General features: G+C 39.5%; 1 protein-coding gene across 1 annotated transcript; it reads left to right on the top strand.

Moving 5' to 3' along the window:
* Nucleotides 1–17: 17 nt before the first annotated feature.
* On the top strand, nt 18–24,224 carry Mrpl13 (mitochondrial ribosomal protein L13). Its single transcript, XM_028871907.2, has 7 exons — nt 18–142; nt 2,234–2,357; nt 8,556–8,649; nt 14,276–14,336; nt 17,095–17,181; nt 18,162–18,283; nt 23,985–24,224. The coding sequence occupies exons 1-7, from the start codon at nt 116–118 to the stop codon at nt 24,004–24,006; spliced, it is 537 nt and encodes a 178-aa protein (XP_028727740.1). The 5' UTR covers nt 18–115; the 3' UTR covers nt 24,007–24,224.

The following is a 24,224-nucleotide window of genomic DNA, read 5'->3' as shown; positions in this document are numbered from 1 at the left end:
CTCGCCGGAAGTAGGAACCGTCGTGCTCAGTTTTCGGTGTTTCCGGCCGGACGGGTAATGCTGGTGCCCCGGGACTGGGGGAGTGGAAACCGGAGGACTCTGCAAGTCGGGAAGCATGTCCAGCTTCTCTAGGGCGCCCCAGGTGAGCTCGCGCACGTCTGGCGTGGTGGTGTGCTCTTGACGCTGGCGAAAATGAAGAGCGGTGGTTCACGGGGATTTAGTACAGAAGCTGAGCCTTCAGGGAAGCTGACACCCGTGGCCAAGAAGAACCACCTTAGGGAGTCACATACCAGAGGGTTGTGACTCAGGCCACCGCTTTGATATCTTTCTCTGGGTACTCCTTTCTCTCTTCAGCCTCCCCATCTCGTGTCTTCTGTTCCCAGCAGAGAGTCCTAGGAGAGAATTCCCGTGAGATAATAAGTTGAATGACTTGGAGCAGTGAAAACCATTGAAAGATGTTTGTTTAGTACAATGGAGACTGGCGGGGAAGGTGAGAGGGTGGAGCTGTAGCTGATTCAGTTCAGTACCTGTCTAGCATGCAGGAAGGAAGCCCTGGGTTTCATCCCCAGCAGGACATAAACCTGGCATGGTGCACGCATGTTATTCTAGCAGGGAGGTGGAGGAAGGAAGATCAGAAGTTCAAGGCCATTCTTCTCAGCTACGTATCGAGCTTGAAGTCGGCCTGCGCTACATGAGACTGTTTCAAAAGAAGCAAAGAATGGGGACCTGCTGGAGGGTTTTGACCTAGAAGTTTTAGGCATTAAAAGAACCTAGCACCCAGGCTGCCAGGTGGAAGACAGACTGTTCACAGATGGGGATCTGTGAAGGACAAAAGGGGAAAATCAGTTTGAATTGCTATTCTAGTATACCACGAAAGATACTCATGCACAAGTCAGGCTAAAACACTGGAGTGCTGAAAAGCCCACAGTATGTGTTAAAGGATTGAATGTGGGTGAAAAAAAGAATTCAAGTTTTGACATCATTAGTAAACAGTTATTATTTTAAACTTATTAACCCTACAACCCAATTTTTAAGAATCTAGAGGCAAATGACAGCCTGTTCTCAGGCTGGTAGCTGTGGTTGCTTCAAGGACACCAGACCAAAACAAAATCTTGAAGCAATCCCGGGCATTTTGCCATGTCCCAAGCATTGTATTATTAACTCTTAATGATCAGAGTGCCTTAAGAAAAATCCTCAAACCAAAGCTGCTGCAGTTAGTATTTAAATTCTGGCATAATACAATGTTTACATTTTATACCTTTATAGAGCTTGTCTATGTGTCTGATCCTGACATTCTGTTGTTCCTTGGTCATATGACACCACAGTGGCTCTGCATGTGCTAATTTTGATAAGAAAGGGAGGTCCTGACATCTCATTCTTTTATCATCTTTCCCCCTTTATTCGTTGCCCATTAGTATAAGTAGGGCAGGGTAACTTCAGTTAATCTAACTTTGTTATTGTATGTGCCACATAATTGCCTGAGTGTATAGTGGGAAGAGGTTTGTAATCTGAACTGTGACTAATTCCTCTAGCCCACTGAATCTTATTGACCTTTTTGAGTTTACTTTGTTTTGAATATCTTGTTCCTGGGTAAGTACAAGGACAAATATTTCAGGAATGTCTTATAGCCTCACAAAGAGACCTCTGGTTTCTTTTTTTTCTTTTTTTTTTTTTTTTTTTGGTTTTTCGAGACGGGGTTTCTCTGTGTAGCTTTGCGCCTTTCCTGGCTCTCGTTCTGTAGACCAGGCAGAAATCTGCCTGCCTCTTGCCTCCCAAGTGCTGGTATTAAAGGCGTGCACCACCACCACCCTGACCTCTGGTTTCTTTATGTGTGTCATAACCTCCAAGGCATAAGGAAGACTTTCAAGTAGATAAGGATATCTCTCTAGAAGCAGAGGAGTTGGGGGATAGTATGTCCTGGGGAAGCTTAAAAGCAGCATTCCTAGGAGAAGGCATAAATCATTCATAAGAAATTTTCCATCAATCCAGTATCCCTAAATTGTGCAAATATTAAAAGTCTCCCCAGTATGTGACAGGTGGAGATGAAAACCAAAGTTGCCACAGTGGCCATCATGTGCCTCAGCTCTGCTGGATCCTTATCAAGCAGCTGTGCTGGCCTCATGACTTCTGCCGTTTCCATCAGATATGGCTGTAGCAACACATGATGGCATGTAATGATGTATTTAATTATTTCCGTTCTAACTAGGATTTTCTTCATCTTTTTCTTTTCAAGCAATGGGCCACTTTTGCTCGAATGTGGTACCTCTTAGATGGCAAAATGCAGCCCCCTGGCAAACTTGCAGCTATTGCCTCGAAAAAACTTCAAGGGTTACATAAACCAGTGTACCACCAGCTGAGTGAGTATTGTCTTACACCCGGCATTAGCAGCCATAGTTTGCACTCTAGAGAGGAACCATGTGAACTTTGACTGCACTGTGTCTGAGGGCTCCTTTCTGTGTGTGTATGAGAATTGTGCATTCCGTCCTTCTGGAAGTCCTCATCGGATGCTAACTGAATTTGACTTACTGATCAAACAAACAACAACAACAAAAAATAAACAAAACAAAACAGAAGGACCAGTTCTTCCAGGACAGCCCTATGTTATGTGGTTACCAAACAGAAAATCTCCAGTAGCCCTTACTTCCATTCTAATAGTATCCTGATTTGCCTTGTAAGTTGGGTTTCCCTTGCACATGTCTCTTCTTATGTGACATGTCTTTGAGTGGAGAGTTTTTAACACCAGTCCTGCCTATTTTCTAATATTCCTTCCCTAGAAAGACAGAGCTAGCTGAATATGGTAGGTTGCCTTTCACTCTTGAATTAAAGAATTGCTTTCTGTATGCTATTTCCAAAATGATAAGACTGTTTTCATTCTATAAGAGTTAGGCTTGTAGGCATTTTAGATTGACTTTTTTTACTGAGGCATTTTCCTGTCACAACCTAATTTTCCTCTCGCTAAAAAGTGGGCATATCCTGCAGCACAGCCTGGAGACCTCTTCTCATTCATTGAGTGACTGATTTCCATCTCAGAGCTCTAAGAACTATGTGTGCAAATCCTTCCTAATACCTGTCACTGCTTTTGACCTGTATGCTACACTCGTGTCCAGTTTCTGCTCAGCATGTCCTCGTGGGTACCTAGTAGTCATCTGCAGTAAATCAACCCAATTAGAGACATTTTACTCCTGAATTTTCCCTACCCAAACCAGCCTGTCCTCAGTTTTCCCCATCTTAATTAATAGTATCTGTGTCTTCTTGCATGTTCTGGTTTGAAGCCTTCTCTACTTCTAAGTTCTGTGACTCTTTTTTGAGTCCCCACAACCTGCATAAGTATACCTAATTTAAAAATTAGCAAGCAGCATCCCTGCAGTCTGGCAGCTTTTCATTCTCTGCCTCTATTCTGTTTGAACTGTTGTTCTCTACACTTTCTTGCTCATACATAGTTCCTGCACAGACTAGGCTGAGTTATCTTTTCCAGAACTACAGAATAAAAGGCAGAGTTGTGCCTGTCCTCTACAGGACTCATTAACGTGGCTCCTGAACCTCTTACATTATTCCCATCTGTCCTCTGAGCAATCCTCTAAGGCCTGCTGCTGTCTCCTTAACTGGTCTAGCAAGCACGTGTTTACTTGGGTCCCTTCACACTCTCTTCTCTGCCTGCTTGTTCTTTCCCAGTTCTACATGGTTCACTTTTTTCTATCTTCTGTTTTTCTGGCCAGTCATTTATGTCCTAAACAAGGCCTTCCATGGGCCCTCTGTCCAGTCACCCACTCACCCTTTGAAACCTACTTTCTCATTTTTTAAAATAACATTTATGTATCACTTGGCATGAACATACTTGCTATCTACCTTTCTTCACTAGACTTAATTTAAAAAACAAAGAAGAACTCTTAAGTACCCATAATAGTGGAATGTAAAAATTATTTGTTGTATAAATGTTTGCATTTATAAATACTAGTTAAGAAAATGGAAAGGAAAAAAAAATAAACCTTTCATCTAGGGCTTTGGCATTTGAGCAGCTAGATTTTGAGATCCATGAAGCTGGAGCAAGAAAGAAGTTATTTCAAATGATAGGATTTAGCTAAGAGCAAGGCTTTATAATTTTTCTTCTGTGTTAAGCCTATTGGTCTTCCTTCTGGAATAAACTTTCAATAGAGTATTGGAATAACCTATACTCTGAAATCTGTGTGTAGAATATGAATCTAAGGATTTTGTCATGCTCAAGCACCTCATGTAGTATGTGGCTCCTACCAAATACTCATCAGAAGTAGCTGGTGTGTGACATTTCAAACAGATGCTTCATAAATACAGTCACCTCTTTTCTTCCCTGAGTTTGGTCTGTAGTCACCATGACAACTGGATTACTCACTACTGCACAGAATTTTAAGGGGAAATGCATGCCACAATATTTCTATTATCCACTCAATATCTAACCTTGTTTGTGTGGATTTCTGTAAAGATCTTTATTATATGTATATTCTTTAACACTGAGCTCTTGATCCACAACATTGTAATTTATAAAACTCAGTTGTAAACTAAGTTTATCTAATACACATTATCTCTCAGAGCATATTGCACAGCCCTCCTATGTTCAGGAATATTACACAGTATTCCAGTACCAGAGTTGAGGGGTACTTTAAGAGTGAAGGCACTTAACAAAAAAATATAAGTGCAAAAACTACAACACTAAATAGACCTTCAGAACGGCACTATTTGCATTGTAGAGAAGAAATAAGACATTGTTTTCTGTAGCCAAAGCTGGCAATGTGTGTATCAGGCAACTCAAGTTCTAACAGCTAAGGAAATTTACAAATAAGAAGTCATGAACAATGAGATCAAATGAATTTTGAAAGAAATAGTGAGCAGCATTTGTACTTCAGCTAAAAATAAATGACTGTTTTTCTTTAAAAAAAAATATTTGGCAAACCAAAACCATGCATCTTCACAGAATTGCAAATTTGTATAATTTCTCCTGACTTGAGATGTTTTACCTGCCCCAGAGCTAGATGAAAAACTGAAGGAAGAATATCGTGACATCCTCATTGTCCTTCAGCTACGTCATAGTATAGTTGGGCCCGACCCTTGGGCTCTTGCTTCCTCACATTGTCTTCTGTGTGGTTTTTAGCACTTACAGCATTTCCTGTCCATGTATTTGTTCCTTAGGAATAGAATCAATAAACAGTAAACAGTTCCACTGAGACTGTCTTTGTAGAAACCGCAGTGATAAGAAATTGGAGGTATACCAAAACAAGTCATAGTCACTAATTGCTGTCTAAGGACAGCAGGGACCAGCCTCCTCAGTAGTTCTTTGTTTAAGAGGGAGTCATTGTTTCTTATGTGTTCTTTAGATGCTACAAGTACACACTCTGCTGGAACAGCAGAAGAGTTGTTATGACTGCCTGGAGGCCATCCTTTCTTAAGAACAGAATAGCTTCTCTATGAAGTTGGAAACCTTAACTTTCTAAAGATTACATTTCCTGTTTGCCTCACTGTGTTTAATGTTAACTACATCAGCAAAGCTTCTCATGGCCACAAGATGTCACTATAATCAAATTCTAAATCATCAGTGGTTGGTAAATGCATTGTCTTTAAGAGTTTATTTCTGACATTTAGTAGTTTAACAAGCAGTTAACGGGTGTTAGGTATTCATAATCACTGTATACATTTTTTTGGAAAATGAACAGCAAATGGTCAGACCTGTAGGAATGGCTATAAAGTTGATCATTAAGGTATCAGAATGTAACATAATATTTGAACTGCTTGATTTGCTGATGGGCCTTGCAAGATGTTAGGAGAAACAGGCAAACAGGCTTGCCCCTAAGAAATTACTTTGTTTTATTTTTCCTCTCTCTCTCTCTCTCTCTCTCTCTCTCTCTCTCTCTCTCTCTCTGTTTTACTGGAGATTGCACCTTGGTCTTAGACATGCTACATTAGTACTGTAACTCTCAGATTTGATTTTTGTGGGAGATGTAGGTCAAGGAGCAGATGACACGACTCATCAGCGTGTTATCACCGTCTTCATAGTCAGCCAGTGTTTGTGGTCACACAGTGACCTGTGGCTACACACAGGCTCGGATGCCAGAAATCATGTTCACGTGAATCTTTCCATATTTGACCTTAGGAGATTGGAAGTAAGCACAAAGGCCAGTGCCAACTTTTATTGTTTATTACTTACTTTGAATAGCAATTTTTGAACATTTTTTACACCAAACCTTACAGTATATAAGAACAGTGCTGCACTGGTTGACGGAGACGTCCGAAGACTCTTAGGTTCGGCTTAAAGAAAACAACATGCTAAAGTAGAGCTTGTGGGGAGGAAGAAAAACAGCGTCAGACTAGAAGGAGATATTTGCAAACCACCCAGTTAACAAAGGACTTTTACCTAGACTGCATAAAGAACTGAAACAACACTAGAAAGTCACAGTCTAATTAGAAAATGAACGGGGTGCATGACCAGAGGGCAGGTACATGCTAGTCTAATTAATACAAGCCAGTAGGGGAGATGCAAATTAAAACCACAGTGAGCTTTGAAAAGAAAAAAAAAAGTGATAATGAGTGAAAAAAAATGGAGAAATTGTATTACACATCTCTCGGTGGAAACATAAAATGACAGAGTCTAAAAAAAAATTATGCAGGAATGCTGATTTATTTACCGCCAATACATGGACCAAAACTGTGCATTTTTAGTTAAAAGTTTAAAATTGTGCCGTGAGTGGCTTGGTGACGGCAAACGCTTGCTGCCCACATCTGGCAACCTCAGTTCAATCCCAGTGACCCACAGAAAGGTGGAAGGAGGAACCAACCACCTCCGGAGAGTTGTCCTCTGACCTCCGCGTGAGCTTCATGGCACACAGGGCCCTGCTTTCACACACACAAAGAAACAACTTTTTAAAATTTTAAATGAAAAGGTATGGATTTCATTAACAAATTTAGACAAAACCAATCCTACTATAATCAGGACTTCAGTCTTTTCCACCAGTGGTTACTTTTGTATTCATCTGTAGTTCACTTAAACACAAATATTTAGTTGCGGGTCAGTTTTATTTTGTAGTAGCAAGGTGTTTAAAGAGATTTGACATAACTTACTATGGAAAAATAATCTGTACCCTAGATGTAAAAGACATTGTTTTCATCTTATTTGTGCTGTGTTAACTAAAGCCCCTCAAAAGAGCCTTTTTGATGTTTTTTGTACAATTTTTAAGTGACATTAGATATTTTGTACATATAAAGCCTTTTTAAGGATGTTGGTTTTTTTCTTCAGTAGGTATCACAGCTGAGTCTGACTTGGTAGCTATGTGTGAGCATCAGCAAATCGCCTAAGCTTGAAAGGTCTCAGCTGCTGTAGTTGTGAGCTCTGTGACGCCGGGGTCATTCAGCATGCCGAGGCTTCTGGAACATTTTCACACCCTCCTCAGTTGACCTCCTCGTTCCCTGTCCAAATGTCCCTGGCCAGCGTTTGTCACTCATAGGCGCTTGGGTCATTTCATCAGGCAGACACTGTCAGACGTCCCCTTCCAGCCCAGCAGCAGCAGGCTGTCAGTTCCTCCCTGTAGCCTCTCCCCCCTTTACACTGAGAGTACAAACCACTGCTTTCTCTGTCCCCTTCCTTCACCCTCGATGCTAAAGTATGAACCTGTCCGTTCTGGGTTCAAATACCTTCTTTGCATAGAACCTTCTCATGTGACTTTTGGAGTTTCTAGTAGTATACTAATTTATACTTACTATTTTTAGTGACATTTTAAAATACGGTTCTAGAATCTTTTGAAGTTTTTGTTGTTGTTTTTTTCTAAGTAGTACAACAGTGATTTAATGTTTCAGATTAGCCGATGACTTTATGAACAGTGGTTCATGTGGAAACTTACATGTTGACATTTCAGTTTGTTTTTAGATGGACACAAACGTAAAGGTCTTTTTCATGAGGAAATTAACACAATACACGTATTGTGGTTTTCAGGTCATCTGTCCTGTCCAGTCTGTTTGCAGTCTTTGCTGAGAGTGCTATTTAGATCTAACCAGTTAAATGTGGTTGGAAAACGCCTTGTGGCAGTAGTTAATGCATAAAGTCATAGTGTTCTATTGTTGTCTAAAATTGAAAAGAATACTAATCAATCGTAATGTCTCACATTTGTTTCTAATTTGCCTATTGGTAAAATAGACTTTGTACTTTTATGTACATACTGTTTTCATTTTCTTTGCTATGTGTAAAGGAAAACTTGTATCATCTACTTAGATGTAATAGAAGTGTTTAAATGTAAGTTTTAGCAGGAGAGTTATCAAGGGAAGGAGTAAGCAGAATAATAATAGCTTGCCTCTAAAGAATGTGTTGTTGCTATTGCCATCTTTTACATTTGTATTTTACCTTTCTTCCAGTGTTGAGATCTTCGTGGTATATCAAATGAAACAGATGTGTTCAAGGATTGTGATCTTGCACTGTGATTTTTATTTTTGAATGTGTTGTTGGCACTTCGGTAACTAAATAGTCAAGCCATTGTTTTTAAGGCTTTGATGTTTGATGTTTTCATACGAAGTCTTTCTGCCTTGTTTCTTTTGAAATCCAGGTGACTGTGGAGATCATGTTGTCATAATAAACACAAGACATATTGCCTTTTCTGGAAACAAATGGGAGCAAAAAGTGTACTCCTCACATACCGGGTAAGAAAATATCATTGCTAGGGAAAACAGTTCAGATGTGTGGCTTTAATAATACCGTTACCCTTATTTTAAAGGAAAAGGGTAGTTGTTTTTTATATAATCAGCATGTTAGAAAATACTGATTTTATTGATATTGCATGTCAAGCTTGTTGACCAAAAACAGACCACCACACAGTACACGGTCAGTCTTTCTCCTTCCTGTAATTCCTCTCACTGTTTGCAGTACCGTCTGAACACGGAAATCTCACACGAACAGTAAGGGATGACCACTCTTCTCTGGCTCCCATCTTGTCTGTCACCATCTCTCTTGGGGAAATGTACTCACTGGTGTACTGAGGATTCCCAAGGACGGTGGGACTCTGTCCTCCACCTTTCCAGCTAGGTCGTCTTTTGCTGTAAAATAGATTTTCTTCAAGGCCATGTCACTATTGTGGTTCAGAACATTTACTGTCAGCCAAAAACCATGTCCTTGTTAAATTGTGTCTCTTCCTTTATGTGTGTTTTAGTTGTGTTAATCCAATAGCAAGAGATTAGCTTTGCTCTATTTTAGATTCCTCTTCACCATATTATTTTGAGATCCTGGTTTTGCCATCTATGTTGAATTAACCCATAGTTTCCGGTGAAGGGCAAGATTCACTTAAACCTACCTCTGTGCTGTCATCCAAGTTACGGTTATAAATGTTGATCTTCCGCTCTTTTTCAGTTTATGTGTGTGAATGCTTTGCCTGAATGCGTGTATACAGAGCACTCGGGTACAGTGCACAAGGAGGCCAGAAGAGGGCATCGGGGCCTCTGGAACGGCAGTTAGACACAGCTGTGAGCTGCCGTGTGAGTGGAATGGCAAACCGGTCCTGGAGCACGAATCCTAATTGGTCTTATAATAAAAACCCGGAGTCAGCTATCAGGGTGAAAGCTGAAAGATCCGAGAAGCAGAGCAGCAGCCACTGGTTCTTACTCTAGGAATCCTCAGCAGAAAAGAGAGCTGGGCTCCTGTCTCCTTCCCCTATTATATTCCTCTCTTCGCCTAGCCATACCTCTTCCTGTCTCCACCTTCCTAGTGCTAGGATTAAAGGCATGAGAGCCCAAGGGCTGGAATCCAAGGTGTGTGCCACCACTGCCTGCTTCTGTTTCTCTTTTAGGCTGGATCAATCTTGTATAGCCCAGGCTGGCCTTGAACTCACAGAGATCCGTCTGCCTCTACCTCCCAAGTGCTGGGATTAAAGGTGTGTACCACCACTACCTGGCCTCAATGGCTAACTAGTGGCTTAGCTCTGCACTCTGTTCTTCAGGCAAGCTTTATTTGTTAGATTACAAACAAAATATCACCACAAGGTCCACTGTAAGAGCAGCTAGTGCTCTTAACCACTCAGCCCTGACCGTCCACTCTTGATCACCATCATTCTCTCATTTCTGACCGCACCTTTACCTTTGAAGTCACAGTCTGTTCTTTTCCTCTCTTGCCCAAGCACATCTTAAATGCTTCAAGTAACTTTATTTTCTAGAGCCAGATTCTGTCCATTCCTCCCCTTAAAATAAGTTGTGGAAGCCGGGTGGTGGTGCACGCCCTTAATCCCAGCACTCGGGAGGCAGAGGCAGGCGGATCTCTGTGAGACCAAGGCCAGCCTGGTCTACAAAGTGAGTTCCAGTACAGGTGCAAAACTACACAGAGAAACCCTGTCTCGGAAAAAATGTGTGTGTGTGTGTGTGTGTGTGTGTGTGTGTGTGTGTGTTCTGGAAATCTTTTTTTTTTTTTTTTTAAGATTTATTTATTTATTTATGTATACAGCATATGTGACTGCAGGCCAGAAGAGGGCACCAGATCTCAATCCATGTGGTTGCTGGGAATTGAACTTAGGACCTCTGGAAGAGCAGTCAGTGCTCTTAACCTCTGAGCCACCTCTCCAGCCCCATGTTCTGGAAACCTTATACAATTTCACAGAAATAAACTCACATGCATCTCTAGTAACTTCTGCTACTGGCAAATCTTTGTCCTCTAAGTTCTGTAAAATGAGAACTGGGAAAGAAATGTGAAAAGTCATGAGAACATAATGTTGCAAATGCCTGAAGGTGAGTGTCTCACCAAGAAGCTGGACTGTTACTGCAGCTGACGGGCAGAAGCAGCTACCAGCAGCATAGCCCCAGGAGCACAGAGCACTGGTGAGCAGCCAGATTGACAAGGGTGTCGGACAGTGGTGCCCTCCTACTGACAGATGAAAATTCACACTCTAGTGTGAGGAGGGTGACAGACAGTGGTGCCCTCCTACTGACAGATGAAAATTCACACTCTAGTGTGAGGAGGGTGTCAGACGGTGGTGCCCTCTCACTGACGGGAGGATTCACGCTCCTTGGCGCGTGGTCAGCACACGGTACCACTGCTCCTTCATCCGTGCTTTTTTGGAGAATACACCGTTACTCCTCACCTCGATGCCTCTGCATGGGCCGTTTGTCCCTTTACAAAGAGTGTCGTGTCCCCCGTCTCAAGGACTCCGGTTCACCCACTAACACTAGCTTGTTGTCAGCCCTCGGAATGCCTTCCCTGTGTTCTTGTTGCCCGGGGTGATCACTTTGTTTCTTCCTGTTTGCTCCTCATCATGCCTTGTCTACACCGCTTTCCTGTGCTCCTCAGTACTGCATCACAGTTTTGTGTTCAAAATGGTACTTTATGGTTGTAGGTTTTTAATACATGTTACTTTTAGAAAATAGAGTTTTGAATTCAAATCCACTTCTGATCCATGACTCTGCATTTTAGTGTGTATGTAAGTTTATATCTTTTTTACCTAGTATGAAATTCTGAGAACCTTTCATAAAAATGATTTTAAAGCGTTGGATAGCAGTGTACTGTGTGATTTACCAGGCATTATTCTTCTATGTTTAAAACGAAAGCATCTAGGCTTTTATACAGTTGGGTAGTACTTTTATCCATTAACGTTATAAAATATGTAAGTTCACTTAAAAAGAACCTCTGGCAAGGAAGTGAATTTCGAGATGAAAGGAATGAATAGGTCTTTTCATTTCCAGAGTCATTCTGCTATTGTAAAGTCTACCTGGTTTTTGATGACTGCAGCCATAGTCTAACGTTGAAAACAACTGAATAGTAATAAGGCTCTGCAATTTTTATGGACATCTGATTGTTTTCACTTGCTTAATAGTGAGGTTTCCGCTCTTTTGTATCACCTTCGGGTATTTAGGGGGGCATATTATTTGTTTGGGGTTCTTTGAAACAGACTTTGATGAAGCCCAGGCCTGTCTTGAGCTTGTTATGTGGCTGAATCTGGCCTTGAACTCCTGACCCTCCTGTCTCTGTCTCCAAGTGCAGGGCATATAGGAGTATGCTGCACCCCCAGCATTTTTTTAACCACTGTTTATGTGCTTTTAGTCTATTGGAATATTAGTCTATTGTTAATTTTTGTTTGTTTGCTTCTTAGGAACTTTATGGTGTTCTTTACTGTTAGTTAATTTTTGTATAATTTAATCTGGCTTTTCCATTGAAATCCTTCTGACTTCTTGTCTCAGAAAGTCCTTTCTCAACAAATCGTTTATGAACATTGACTTCTTTTTTTTTTAAGTGTTGAATTACCTTGTTTAAATTCATTGAAATGTTTTCACATGGCTGACCAAAAATCATGTCATCGCTCTCTTTAAGACAGGATCCTGTCTTATTACCTGTGCATCCCTCATATGCATCAAAACAGGCACTTAGAAAGTGTGTGTTGGATTAATTTATATGAGAAATTCATGGCTGTCATATCAATCATGTTTCCCTCATTCCCTTGGGGGCATTGCAGTAAAGGAAGAAATGTAGTTGCTTTTCACTTATGAGATTCAATTGACTATCACATTACTCAAGTCGTCTCCTGCTTGGGATTTATATTAGCTTTCCAGGGCCTTCAGGAGAAAGTCCAAAATCCGGAAATATAGCATAAGTGCTATTATGGTTTGGAATTTGCCAGCCCAGTGTTGAAAATAGAAAGGTAATCTTTAGCATAGACATTACAAAGTAGTTTTCCATCAAGGGAGAGACTATAAGAATAGATGTCTAGACGGGTGTTTCTTCTTCTAAAACTGAAATTCCATGAAACAAATAATTGTAGCAGCTTGAAAATGACCTATCTTTCTCAGTAAACATTTAGTATGTTTGTTTTAAGTTGAATCCTAAGGTGTGGTTTACTCAATCATCTTAGAATTCTTTTCAGAATTTCTTAAAAGTAACTTAAATTTGGGTAATCCTCAACTTTTCTCTTAGAATCCATTAGCTGTCCACTTTTTCCCTTTTGGGTTTTTTTGTTTTGTTTTGTTTTGTAAAAAGCCATTTAAATTTTTTTTTTTTTATTTAGGTAGTAAGCCCTCATAACTGTATTGTTGTCAGTTTCTTACACTTTCCCAAGGTGATTTTCTCCTTTGACTCAGAATTTTATAAAATTAGATGGGGCAAATAACTACCTCCCGTACAAACATACAAACAATGTCTCGCCATTACTTGAGAGCCACTGACAGATCCGGTTTCTAGGTCTGGATCTGGGTAGTGCACTGATACCCGTTTGACGATTTAAGTCCAATATTTGATCTGAGCACTGTGCAGTAGGTAACTTATTACCTGGAACCAACACATAATTCGTAGTGACCCTTTACTGTCGGTTAGAACAGGATCATTACCTGAATAATTGGTAACCAGCTATAACCCTAGTTGAGCAGCATCCTCAGCTCTGTGAGGAGGTGGAGGCCAGCCTGAGCTGTGAGACCCTGTCTCAGTGGAAGAAGAGAGAGAGTGAACTTGACTTCAGGACCAAGTGCTCTGCCACCACGTTCCCAGGTTCTCATACCTACATTATGCAGTTAGTCTAACTTGGTAGGGAACATAAATTATTCTGGCTCATTGCTATTTCCTCTTTTAAATAAATAAGTGGTACTCTAGATAGAATGAATAGGTAAGAGAATGAATGAGTAAATAACAAAATTCATATGAAAATAATTATGCTAAGAAAATTTCTGAGTTAACTACCTGTTAAGATAATAATATTTTAACAGCATAGCTTACATATTTATTTTTAACGTGTGTGTGTGTGTGTGTGTGTGTGTGTGTGTGTGTCCGCGCGCGCGCACACGTACCTGTGAATACATGTGTGTAGCCAGAAGTTTTCTCCAGTCTCACTGAGCCATGTGGTCCTGCAGCTGCCTATAAAATAATTACTCAGAGGCTTAATATTAATTATAACTGCTCAACCATTAGCTCAAGCTTATTACTCACTAGCTCTTACACTTAAATTAACCTATAACTCTTATCTGTGTTTAGCCACATGACTTGGTACCTTTTCTCAGTTCTGCCTTGTCATCTTGCTTCCTCTGTGTCTGGCTGACGACTCCTGACTCTACCCTTTCTCTTCCCAGCATTCTCCTGGTCTGCTTGCCCCGTCTATACTTCCTGCCTGGCTACTGGCCAATCAGCGTTTTATTAAACCAGTGTAAAGCATTATCCCACAGCATGTGTGTGCAAGTACATATACATGCTTGTGTGGAGAGGAGATCCAGAAGCAAAATATAATTTGTTAGAATCATTTTGTTATTATAAAAGGATTGATCATCTTAAAAAGGATTGATCATCTTAAAAACATGTTTCTTCTTTTAACAGCTACCCAGGTGGGTTTAGACAGGTAACAGCTGCACAACTTCACCTGAAGGACCCAGTGGCGGTAAGCGTACGGTTTGTGTTGGTCATCTGGACAAGACTGATTCAGACTGTTCTTGCCATTCTCTTCCAATATAGGCACCATTCAGGGCAATACCTGCTTCATCGTATTACACAAAGTTTTATTAGTGCCATATTCCTTACCATTCAGTTCTGTTTCCTAATTACTATCACTAGTTACATCAACTCAAAGAATTCAGATACTTTTTTACTTTTGTCACATCTGTCCTTGTCTAGAATATGATAACTCGCTGCAAATACCTTTGGAGAAAAACAAAGGAATATAATGTGTTTGCTTAGTATATTTTAACCTTACCAGTTAATTTGCCTGATTTGTTGTCTGATTGGAGGTTTATGTTAGTTACTAAAATCTAAGTTATGGGTTTATTTATTTCTATAAAGCTCTGTCAGTTGGGGAGCATATGTGTTGAAGATTTAGTGTCAGATGAATTTGTTTGGGATTATAATCTTAAAGAGTGAATAGATGGACATCAGTGTGTTTGGCTTTCTTTATCTCTAGGATTGCTTCTTCCCTTGAGTTCTGGGGTTCTCCTAATTTGAATATAGCTATTCAGTCTCCTTTTGATTTGCATTTACCTGGGATATAATTTTCTATAGTTTAAACTTTCTAACTCCTCCTAACATCCACTATCCCTTTCAGTATTTCATGGAGGAGGAAATAGATTCCAGAAGGAAGGCAGGGGAACAATGGATTGTAAACAAATAACAAACAACATCAGAAGTCAAATGATATCAGGATAAATAACAAGAATATCAAATTGGGAGGGCTAAGAAAATATCAAAAAGTTGTGTTTGTTAGAAATTAAACCTGGAGTCTAGCTTGCTAAGCCACCACTCTACCACTGAACTGTATCCCTAACCCTACAAGATATGTTAATAAACAATTAATAAACACTATTATTAATTAAATAAATATATATCACTATTAAAAGATAAAATAAGCACTATTATTAATGGTGTTTAATAATAAGTATTATTGTTTATTAATAAACACTATTATTGTTTATTATTTGAATGACATACTCAACAAAGTTCTAATCCATGTGCTTGTCCCACTACTGTCTCCTTTTGCTGTTTCACAACTTATTTTTCCTTTTTGGCTGTCCATAAACCTAACCTTTGAACTATACTCAGAAGAACCAGCCCTTTTCCCCTTTGGTGACTACTAGTTTTTTTCTTAAATGCATTTATAAGTGAACAAGGTATTACTCCAAAACTACTCCTTGTTTTCCAAAAAAAGTAAGAGGGAAGATGGATAAATTGACATGATGCTACCATTTGTTTATGCTACCTTGAGTTTTCATGATGAAATGCAGGAGAGGGATATTCTATTATAGTAAGACCTGGCAACCATTTAGAAGTTCCAGACGTTATCATCTGTATCATCCATGCTCAGACATCACTTCTTAGGAAGTAGTTAGCGTTCTGTTTCCTAGCTAGTGCGTTTCACACTATCACAGGTCACTGTCTTACGTCCCACTTGTTAGCCAGGCCTGTATAGAAAACCTGTAAGGTTGACTAGATGATGCTCTCTAACTTAACTGTCACAACAAAGTATAGTTTTAATTATAAGTATTTTAAAAGTTTCCAAAGTTAGTTCTGTTTCATTTTGGGTATGTTAACTGTACACTAGGAGGCAATATAATTCAACTTTTAATATTGACACTTGATAAGGTTTATAAAAAGGGTTTTAACATTTTTTACTTTTCAAGTTACCATGCAACAAATGGGTTTAATTCTGGCAGTTTTATACATGTCTTTCTACTTTGTTCTAATTATAGTTTTGATGAACAAAAATTGAAACATAATACAAAAATGTTTGGTGAAGGCTTAGAAAATATTTTATTTAAACCTATTTGCATTATTAACTCATTGAAAGAGCTTAATTTGTTAACATTTTATTTATTAATTATTTTTCTGTGTATGAGTGTTTTACCTGCATGTATGTGTGTGCAGTGCCCCCAGACATGTGTCATCCTAATTAGTTATGGAGAGAAGTGTATTTTGGGTGTGATTGCATGTACCGTGTTTCTGTTCCTGGGAGCATATACTTAATTTGAATGCCAGTACAGCCATTTGATAGGTAGATGGAATGAGGTCAGTCTTTACCCACAGTCAGTTGTCTCTTCTGCTAAGTGAGGCTGACTATAACACTTGCTTCACAGCATCATAAGTACGTTGTTAAAATGTAACACACTGACTACTATACAACCAGTAAATTGTTGGTGAACGTTAACATACCCAACAGATGATACAGTGCACCCAGATGATAACGTGCGGAACTTCTAAATGGTTGCCACGTCTTACTGTAACAGAACATTATATTAGAATGGCTGTCAACCTGCATCTTACTGTCCGTGAAACCGTGCTCAGATTAGCTGATGAATTTAAATCTCACTGCTTTCCCTCCCGCAGGAGACAGGACTCAGGTCCCTCTGGTTCTTACGTAAACTTAGAAAATGACTAGTGTTGAAAATTAGCACATACCAGGGTTATGTCTAGTCCCTTCCGTTTGCTCATTTTCTCAGTAAACAATAAGCAGGTAGCACCTCCAGAAAACAGTAGTGTAGACAGTAATAAAGTTTCTTTCTGGTGTTCCTGTCTACTCACTTCCATCTGTGTCTTTACTGTGTTCACGTGACTCTCAGCCATTCCTTTTCACCACCACCTAATTGTGTTTTTTTTTTTCAGTCCATCTGAGTCTCATCTTCTACTAAGTCCTCAGTGTATCTGTTTTTCAGATTGTGAAATTAGCTACTTATGGCATGCTGCCCAAAAACCTGCACAGAAGAACCATGATGCAAAGGTTGCATCTTTTTCCAGATGAGGTAAGTCAGCAGCACTGAGAACAGTGCTTTTCCTCAGTGCTCAGGGAAGCCTTATTTCCCGCCTTCAAACAATTGCCATAGGTTTATTTTCAATAATTGTTTCTCGATTTCCAACATATTTATTGTATTTTAAAGTAAACACAGTGCATGCACGTATGAACATACGCACTCATGCACATTGGTAATTATTCCTACATGAAAGCATTAAGGGACGTATTATTAAAATAAAAATCAAAAAGATCTACAAGTTCTGTTGGCATGTCAGTCACTGCTTTCTTTTTAATGGGGACTATTATGAGTGCCCTGTGAAATGGAGGTCCTCAATGATAGTTTCATCAACTGTGAAAAAGTAATTTTGTTTTATTTTATGTGATAAGTAGTATGCTTTCTATGGATCAGAGATTAACGACTCAGATTTCTAATTATTGCCCATGACTTAACAAGAATGTTTGAAATTATGATTTATACAAGCTAGGTCACAATCTGCATAACCAAACTAAATTCTGAGAAGGAAAAGTCCAGGTTAGAAGGCAGTAGTACTGGATACAGTGACCCGGCACATCACTCAGTTGGGCGGAAGTGTGAGCATGAACCAAAACAACAGCTCCTGATAGTAGACAAGGAATTAATTACTACTTTTTTAAAATTAAGTTTCCAGGGTGGCACACTGCTGTATGCAGCACTTGGGAGGTAGAGGTAGGGTGATCACACATTCAAAGCCAGCCTGGGCTATTAGATTGTTTTATGGCCAACCTGGGTAAAACCTTGTCGCAAGGAGCAAAGAGGCGGAGAGAGAAAAGAAGGGAAGGACCAATTACAATGTACATCACTGGTCCATCGTACTTTTCAGGGATTTATACAAAGTATCTTAAAAATTATAGTGCTTTTCTGATTCCTTTTGCTAGTTTCTTATACTGTTTATTGTTTACTAATAGGAAATATATTTTAAGAATTTTAAGTCTCAAATATGTTTGATGTAGGATATTCCAGAAGATATTCTCAAGAACTTAGTGGAAGAGCTTCCTCAGCCACGGAAAGTGCCGAAACGGCTGGACGAGTACACCCAAGAAGAAGTAGAGGCTTTCCCGAGAGTGTGGGCTCCGTAAGTGTGCCTTTCCTTGTGTCTTTCTGCTTTCCCCTTTTTCAAGCTGAACTTTAGAAAAGAATAAGATCCTTAGAGGTGGTGGGAATAAACAGTTTCTCACCCCTTTGAAACTCAGCAGCCAAGAACTACAAGTAAGCTCCAGTGGAGATGTTGGACCCAAAGGTCTTTAGGCCTTGTGACCATGCTAAGTAAGTGTAAGGGTGTGGTTGGATGCTTCACTTGAGGTGACGTTATTTGGAGTGATTATCTCTTCTAATGGTAAACCCACTGTCATTAACCTAAAAGCAGTGAGTCTTGATTTTCACATTGTTCTGTAAAGATAAGAATGTCACCTAATTAAAAGTCCATTGACTCTGGAATTTTAGTTTCTATCCTAGAAGAAGAAAAAAATAAAACGTTTTCCTCTCTTCCATAAAATTTCCTGTACCTTATGCCCTAATGACAAGCTATCCTCTCTCTCGTTGTCTCCAGGCTTCCTGACTTGGGAATACAGATGAAGCATGTCACCTCACTTTCTCAGGCAGTTCCCCCATAGTCCTTACGTGGCTTAGGCTCCCCACTGTAGACAGTCTTCACGGGCTTTTCTTTTCACTGCTCTGTTTATCCTCGTGCAGTTGAGATGTGTGTGTGTGCTCATCTCTTAAGTGTCTCGTTTTGCTCACTTGATTTCACAAGAAGACTGTATTCTTGTCTTGCTTAGTGCTGAGCACAGTGCCCAGCATGCTGCATAAGCACTCAGCATATTCTTACCAAGAGAATTAATTAAGGTACATAATTTTCTTCATTAGCTTTTATAAGTAAAGTTCTAAAAAAAAAAATGTTTAGGAAAAAAATGAAACAATCATTTTTCAGTTTTTACAGACATTTATCACTACCTAAAATAATTTAATTTATATCTTTTACTATTTGTCTCTATATTAATAACAGTAAAAATAGCAAGAAAGTGTGTGCTTTACATGTTATTACAGCTAATTATCCTCTGAGTAACTAGTAAGTTAGTATAGTTTGGTCCCTATTTTTATAAATTGGAAAACAGAGGCAAAGGAAAGTGTGGACTAGTCACTAAAACCTCGTAATTGTGAGGGGTGGACTAGGGATGGAGCGGAAGCTCCTAGGTCACCCTCCCAACTGTAGCACTGGAGTGCCTCCCTCGCCTTGTGCATCTATGGTGTGCCAGACTGTAAACATGTCGGCTACTACTGCTGCGTGCGAACATAAGGACTGAGCAGTCTGTGCATCTGAGAAACCCAGCTCATGGAGATAGTACTTAGCATGTGTTCTCAGGGCTCAGGGAGTGCTTCTGAAAATGAATGAATCCTTCCCTCAAAATTAATCCGCACAGCTTCCATACTTCAGTTTAGATTTGCCTCTCTATGACCTAGGTCTGTACCCCTAAGTAAGCCTATTTCCTCATCTGAACTTACACAGTACCACAGTACTGGCATGCTTGATAATGTAGCATTGTTATATAAAGTATATACGTAGAAAGAATCCCAGATACTCAGTTTTGATAAATTACATTCTATAATAGTGCATATTATGTCCTGTCAAGTTGCCTTCTGTAACAATGTCCCAGAAATAGAGGTATTCCATGTCTGTTAGTCTCACAGAATTACCATCAGAAGTAAGTTTATATTCCTGACCAGAAGAATTGTGATAGCATTTTTTACTAGATCTACCACGGGTGCAATTAAACCAAATATGTCCCCAAACATTTTATGAACTTGAAGTTATAATATATTCAAGAGTTTAACTCAAGCAGTGTGGTAATATACTAACATTCAAAACTAAGTCTATTTAATATTGCTATATCAAACCATACTAGTCACACTGCTAATTGTAACTTGAGTGTCTCCACTAAATAAATAGACTCAGAAAGGGCTTTTCTCTGATGATTTTTAAGGAGATTCTCAGTGGAACTTGGAGCTGCTTGATTTAGTTTTGAGTTACTGCAGTGGAGATGGATTTTCCTGTCCTTTCACTCCATAGTCCCCTGTAGCAGGAATATGCATTAGACGTCGGGCTTTTCTTTAGGGTTCATTAAAGTTGTGGTCTTTCCTCCTAAGTAGTTAATGCAACACGTGGTAACTTCTATTGCCAAAATAGTATATGGATATGCACTTACTGAAACTTTACCATGTATAGGTATATTAATCATTTAACATAAATATTCAAAATGTCGTTTTCTCTGCATATTAGAGCTGCCATTAGGTTCAGGTAGTTTTTAGTGCATGAGACGCATGTGACCAGGAACAGCTTCATAGACAGCCATCTCTGGCCAGCTGTGGGACTGAACCCTGTACTGTTATTACTGCGACAGGAATAGACTTGAATCTGATGTCATTTTAATAAGCTTAAGTTTTAGTAACCACAAGTGACCACCTTGCTGGCCTATACCATTGATGTTTAGCACTTTGTAAATTCTGTATAGTTTAGAAGTAAAATTAAGTACCTCAAATACCATTCAATTCAATGCACTGAAAGTGAAATTTCTTATTTTTGAATGTTCACCTTTATGTGATAAAAATCTCCTTTTGGAGGAAGAACTTAACTTAAAATAAACTTTTATTCCACCAAAAATAGCTGAACCAAGACTATAGTCTTAATTTGGAATGTAATGGTTAGAAATGATTCAGGATCGGTCTGATGGTAAATCTGCAGAGACATGACTGAAGCAGGTGTCCTGGACAACACCAGGAGTTAATACACTAGGAAGTGGCCTCCTTTGGTTTTTTGTATCCCTGGTAATAAAACTTACATGGGGATTTTTGTTGGCCTTTGGTAATATAGAAATTTATAAACTTTCCTCTTGGAGGCTAAAGCTTTTGAACAACAGTAATAATTGTCAACCTAAACATTAAGCCAGCAGGTGATTAATAAGTTTAATTTCATCTTAATTAAAAACTAACGTTGGGATTTTATTTAAATCAGTGAATCTCAGTCTGTGGGTTGCAGCGCCTTCAGGGGTCAAATGACCCTTTCACAGGGTCGCCTAAGACCATCAGAGAGCACAGATATTTACATTGCTGTTAACAACAGTTGCAAAATTACAGTGATGAAGTAGCAACAGAACTAATTCTATGGTTGGGGTCACCACAGCACGAGGGACTGTATTAAAGGGCCGCAGCGTCAGGAAGATTGAGAACCACTGATTTAAATTGTTTTAGTGCTTACAGAGGTTGTGTCTTTTTAGACCTGCTCTCAGTATATGCTAATTCATTTTTTTCTTAGTTATTGATTAGTCATTTTTTAAAATAATGGTAGGAGATGAGAGATGAAATCTGTTGATAACAAAAGTCATAACTTTTTCAAAAATAAAGCCATTTTCCCATGTTGGTAATACTGGCTGTTCATCTCACTTCTTTCAGTAGTGGGTAAATTTGTCATGTTAGTGTCCTTTAAACCTAAAGAATACAGAATCTTTTTGAGGAAAATGCTATAAAGTTTATATTTTATGCTCTAGATATTACAAAGTAGGTGTGTGCCTGATTGTACAAGTGTGATTGCAGGGTATGCACTTAGAATTTCTCCTTCTTTGTGAGAAGAAATTAAAAAACAGCAGGACTATTCTTTCTTTATACTTCAGTGGCCTGAAATTGTAGCTTTCAAGTGGACAATTATTTAAATACTCTCAGTAATTATTTCCATAATTGTTGCGGTTTTGCCAGCATATTACACAACTCCAATGATTATATACTCTGTGGTGCTCTTGTTGAAATGGAAAATTTTTATTGTGTAGGCTAAAAATAAAAATTGGATCATTTTAGACTTCTTTAGTTTTGAGTTTTACATAGTTCTGTAGGAGAGCTTTTATTTGGAAAGACTGCATTTATCTTGACCTGCCTTGCATTTTAATCCCTCACTTGTTAATAATGCTTTATATTAACAAAATTCACCTTTATAGAGAAACTGAGTGGAAAGTTTGAGTGCCTTTGTAACAAGTCTTTCTCTGACCCGCCAGCCAGCTCCCAAATAATGACATAGAGATTTATTATTAATTATGAAAGTTAGGGCCTTAGCTTAGGCTTGTCCCATTAGTTCTTATAACTTAAATTGACCCATTTATATTAATCTATGCTTTACCTTGTGGCTTTTTACCTTCCTTTCATCTTACACCTCCTCTTTCCTCTCTCTCTCTGGCTGGCAACTCCACCCTTTCTCCTTCCCATAGTTCTTTCTCTCTGCCCAGAAGTTCCACCTATACCTCCTTCTGCCTAGCCATTGGTCATTCAGTTCTTTATTTAAACCAATCACAGTGACACATCTTCACATGGGTACAAATATCCTACAACAGTCAGTGGTGCTTGAAAATTTACAGCGAAATCCCACGTTCTCCATGTAACACAAGCTACTGAGTATGCTTTTAGAAATGTGCCTGCCAAGAGGGGTGAAGGGGATGGAGACAGGAGTATGAGGACAACCGGGAGTGGTCTTGGAATTGTCTTCCCACTGAGCGGGATCAGGTTCAACGTGTTTAATGAGTAATCCACATGATGCTATAAAAGCAAAGTGGGGTTCCAGGTGCTGGGAACAGTGGCACCAGGAAACACCCCAAGGAGCACTCTATTCGGGCTGCAGCTACTGAAGGGATCAAGGCTTTAAGTTCAGTGTGTGACCTCTGACATGAAAGCCATTCCTCCTGATAATGTGCGTATTGTCAGTTTAGTTTAATATTAAGACAAGAATTTTCCCCGTGTCCTTATAAAACTTGAAGACAGTGAAGGAAGATTTTACATTCTCTAATCCTATAAGGCGCAGGGATCTGGGGTGACAGCTTCAGGGTTTTCTATAACTGCTAGCTAGCCTGGTCATGTGGCGTTTTCCACAGGACTTAAGTTGATTTGCTGTTCCTCACAGTCGGGAGCTGTTAGCCAAGCTTAGGGAAGAGCGTGCTTTGCAACTGTCCCATCCTGTTTCAACCAGTCCATCACTGGTGTAAACCGTAGATCTGTGGGGTTTGCAGTGGTGCCATTTGCTCACATGAGACCTTCTAAGCAGCTCTTCTTCTGGATGTGAACAGATCAGCAGCACTTGTTAACATGAAAGGAAATCTATTTTAAGTAAGAAAAAAACTTGTGATTTTAGGGGGTTTTTGTTGTTGTTGTTTTCTTGCTTTTTGAAAACACATTAAACATGCATCCTGAGATCAGGACAACATGTAGGAGTCCATTTTCTCTTGCCCTGGTGTGGGTTCCAGGGATCAATCTTTTTTTTTTTTTTTTTTTTTTTTTTTTGGTTTTTCGAGACAAGGTTTCTCTGTGTAGCTTTGTGCCTTTCCTGGAACTCACTCTGTAGCCCAGGCTGGCCTCAAACTCACAGAGATCCGCCTGTGTCTGCCTCCCAAGTGCTGGGATTAAAGGCATGTGCCACCAGGGATCAATCTTATATCATCAGGCCTGCACACTAGCACCTCTACCCACTGAGCAACCCGCCAGGCTGGGAAACTGAACTCTCTAAGTTACTAAGCACATAAATATTTAGGCACAGAGAGACTGTGGTTTACTTTCTAAAGTACTTTGAAGTTGTCTCTTTTGTTTTGTGATACTTTGCTTTGAATGTGTGTTAGAAGTGCTGTCCTTAGGGATGTCTCAGTAAACAATCACTTCCATTTTAAAGGGGAAAAGCAATCTTCTTCAGCCAGGAGAAAGTGGAATAATGGTTCATGAAGAAGTACACACAGGTTTTTTTTATCTTTCAGACCTGAAGATTATCGGCTATAGGAAAGTGGAAGTGATCAAAACAACAGCAAGAGACTGGATGCTTCCTGAGGAATCCCCATGACCCGGAACAGAGAGAAAACAGCACTTGAGCTCACCGTGGGAACACCCGAGGCAGGCCTCAGCAAGACACTGCAGTAGAACATACTACTTCACAGAATTCTCTGTGGAGCCTGGTTTAGATGCTGTAAATGTTAATAAACTGCTCACTTGGTTATCCA

This window comes from Peromyscus leucopus, chromosome 20 (genome assembly GCF_004664715.2).
Source record: "Peromyscus leucopus breed LL Stock chromosome 20, UCI_PerLeu_2.1, whole genome shotgun sequence".
In the NCBI taxonomy this organism is placed as follows: domain Eukaryota; kingdom Metazoa; phylum Chordata; class Mammalia; order Rodentia; family Cricetidae; genus Peromyscus; species Peromyscus leucopus.
Note: the sequence above shows the minus strand (reverse complement) of the source record. Positions and strands in the feature narration are given on the sequence as shown.

Excerpts from the sequence above, each read along its gene's own strand:
- Mrpl13 (XM_028871907.2), top strand. The coding sequence starts at position 116 with ATGTCCAGCTTCTCTAGGGCGCCCCAG. Across the intron at positions 2,358-8,555 it reads ACCAGTGTACCACCAGCTGA|GTGACTGTGGAGATCATGTT; the intron begins GTGAGTATTGTC and ends TTTGAAATCCAG. Across the intron at positions 18,284-23,984 it reads TTCCCGAGAGTGTGGGCTCC|ACCTGAAGATTATCGGCTAT; the intron begins GTAAGTGTGCCT and ends TTTATCTTTCAG.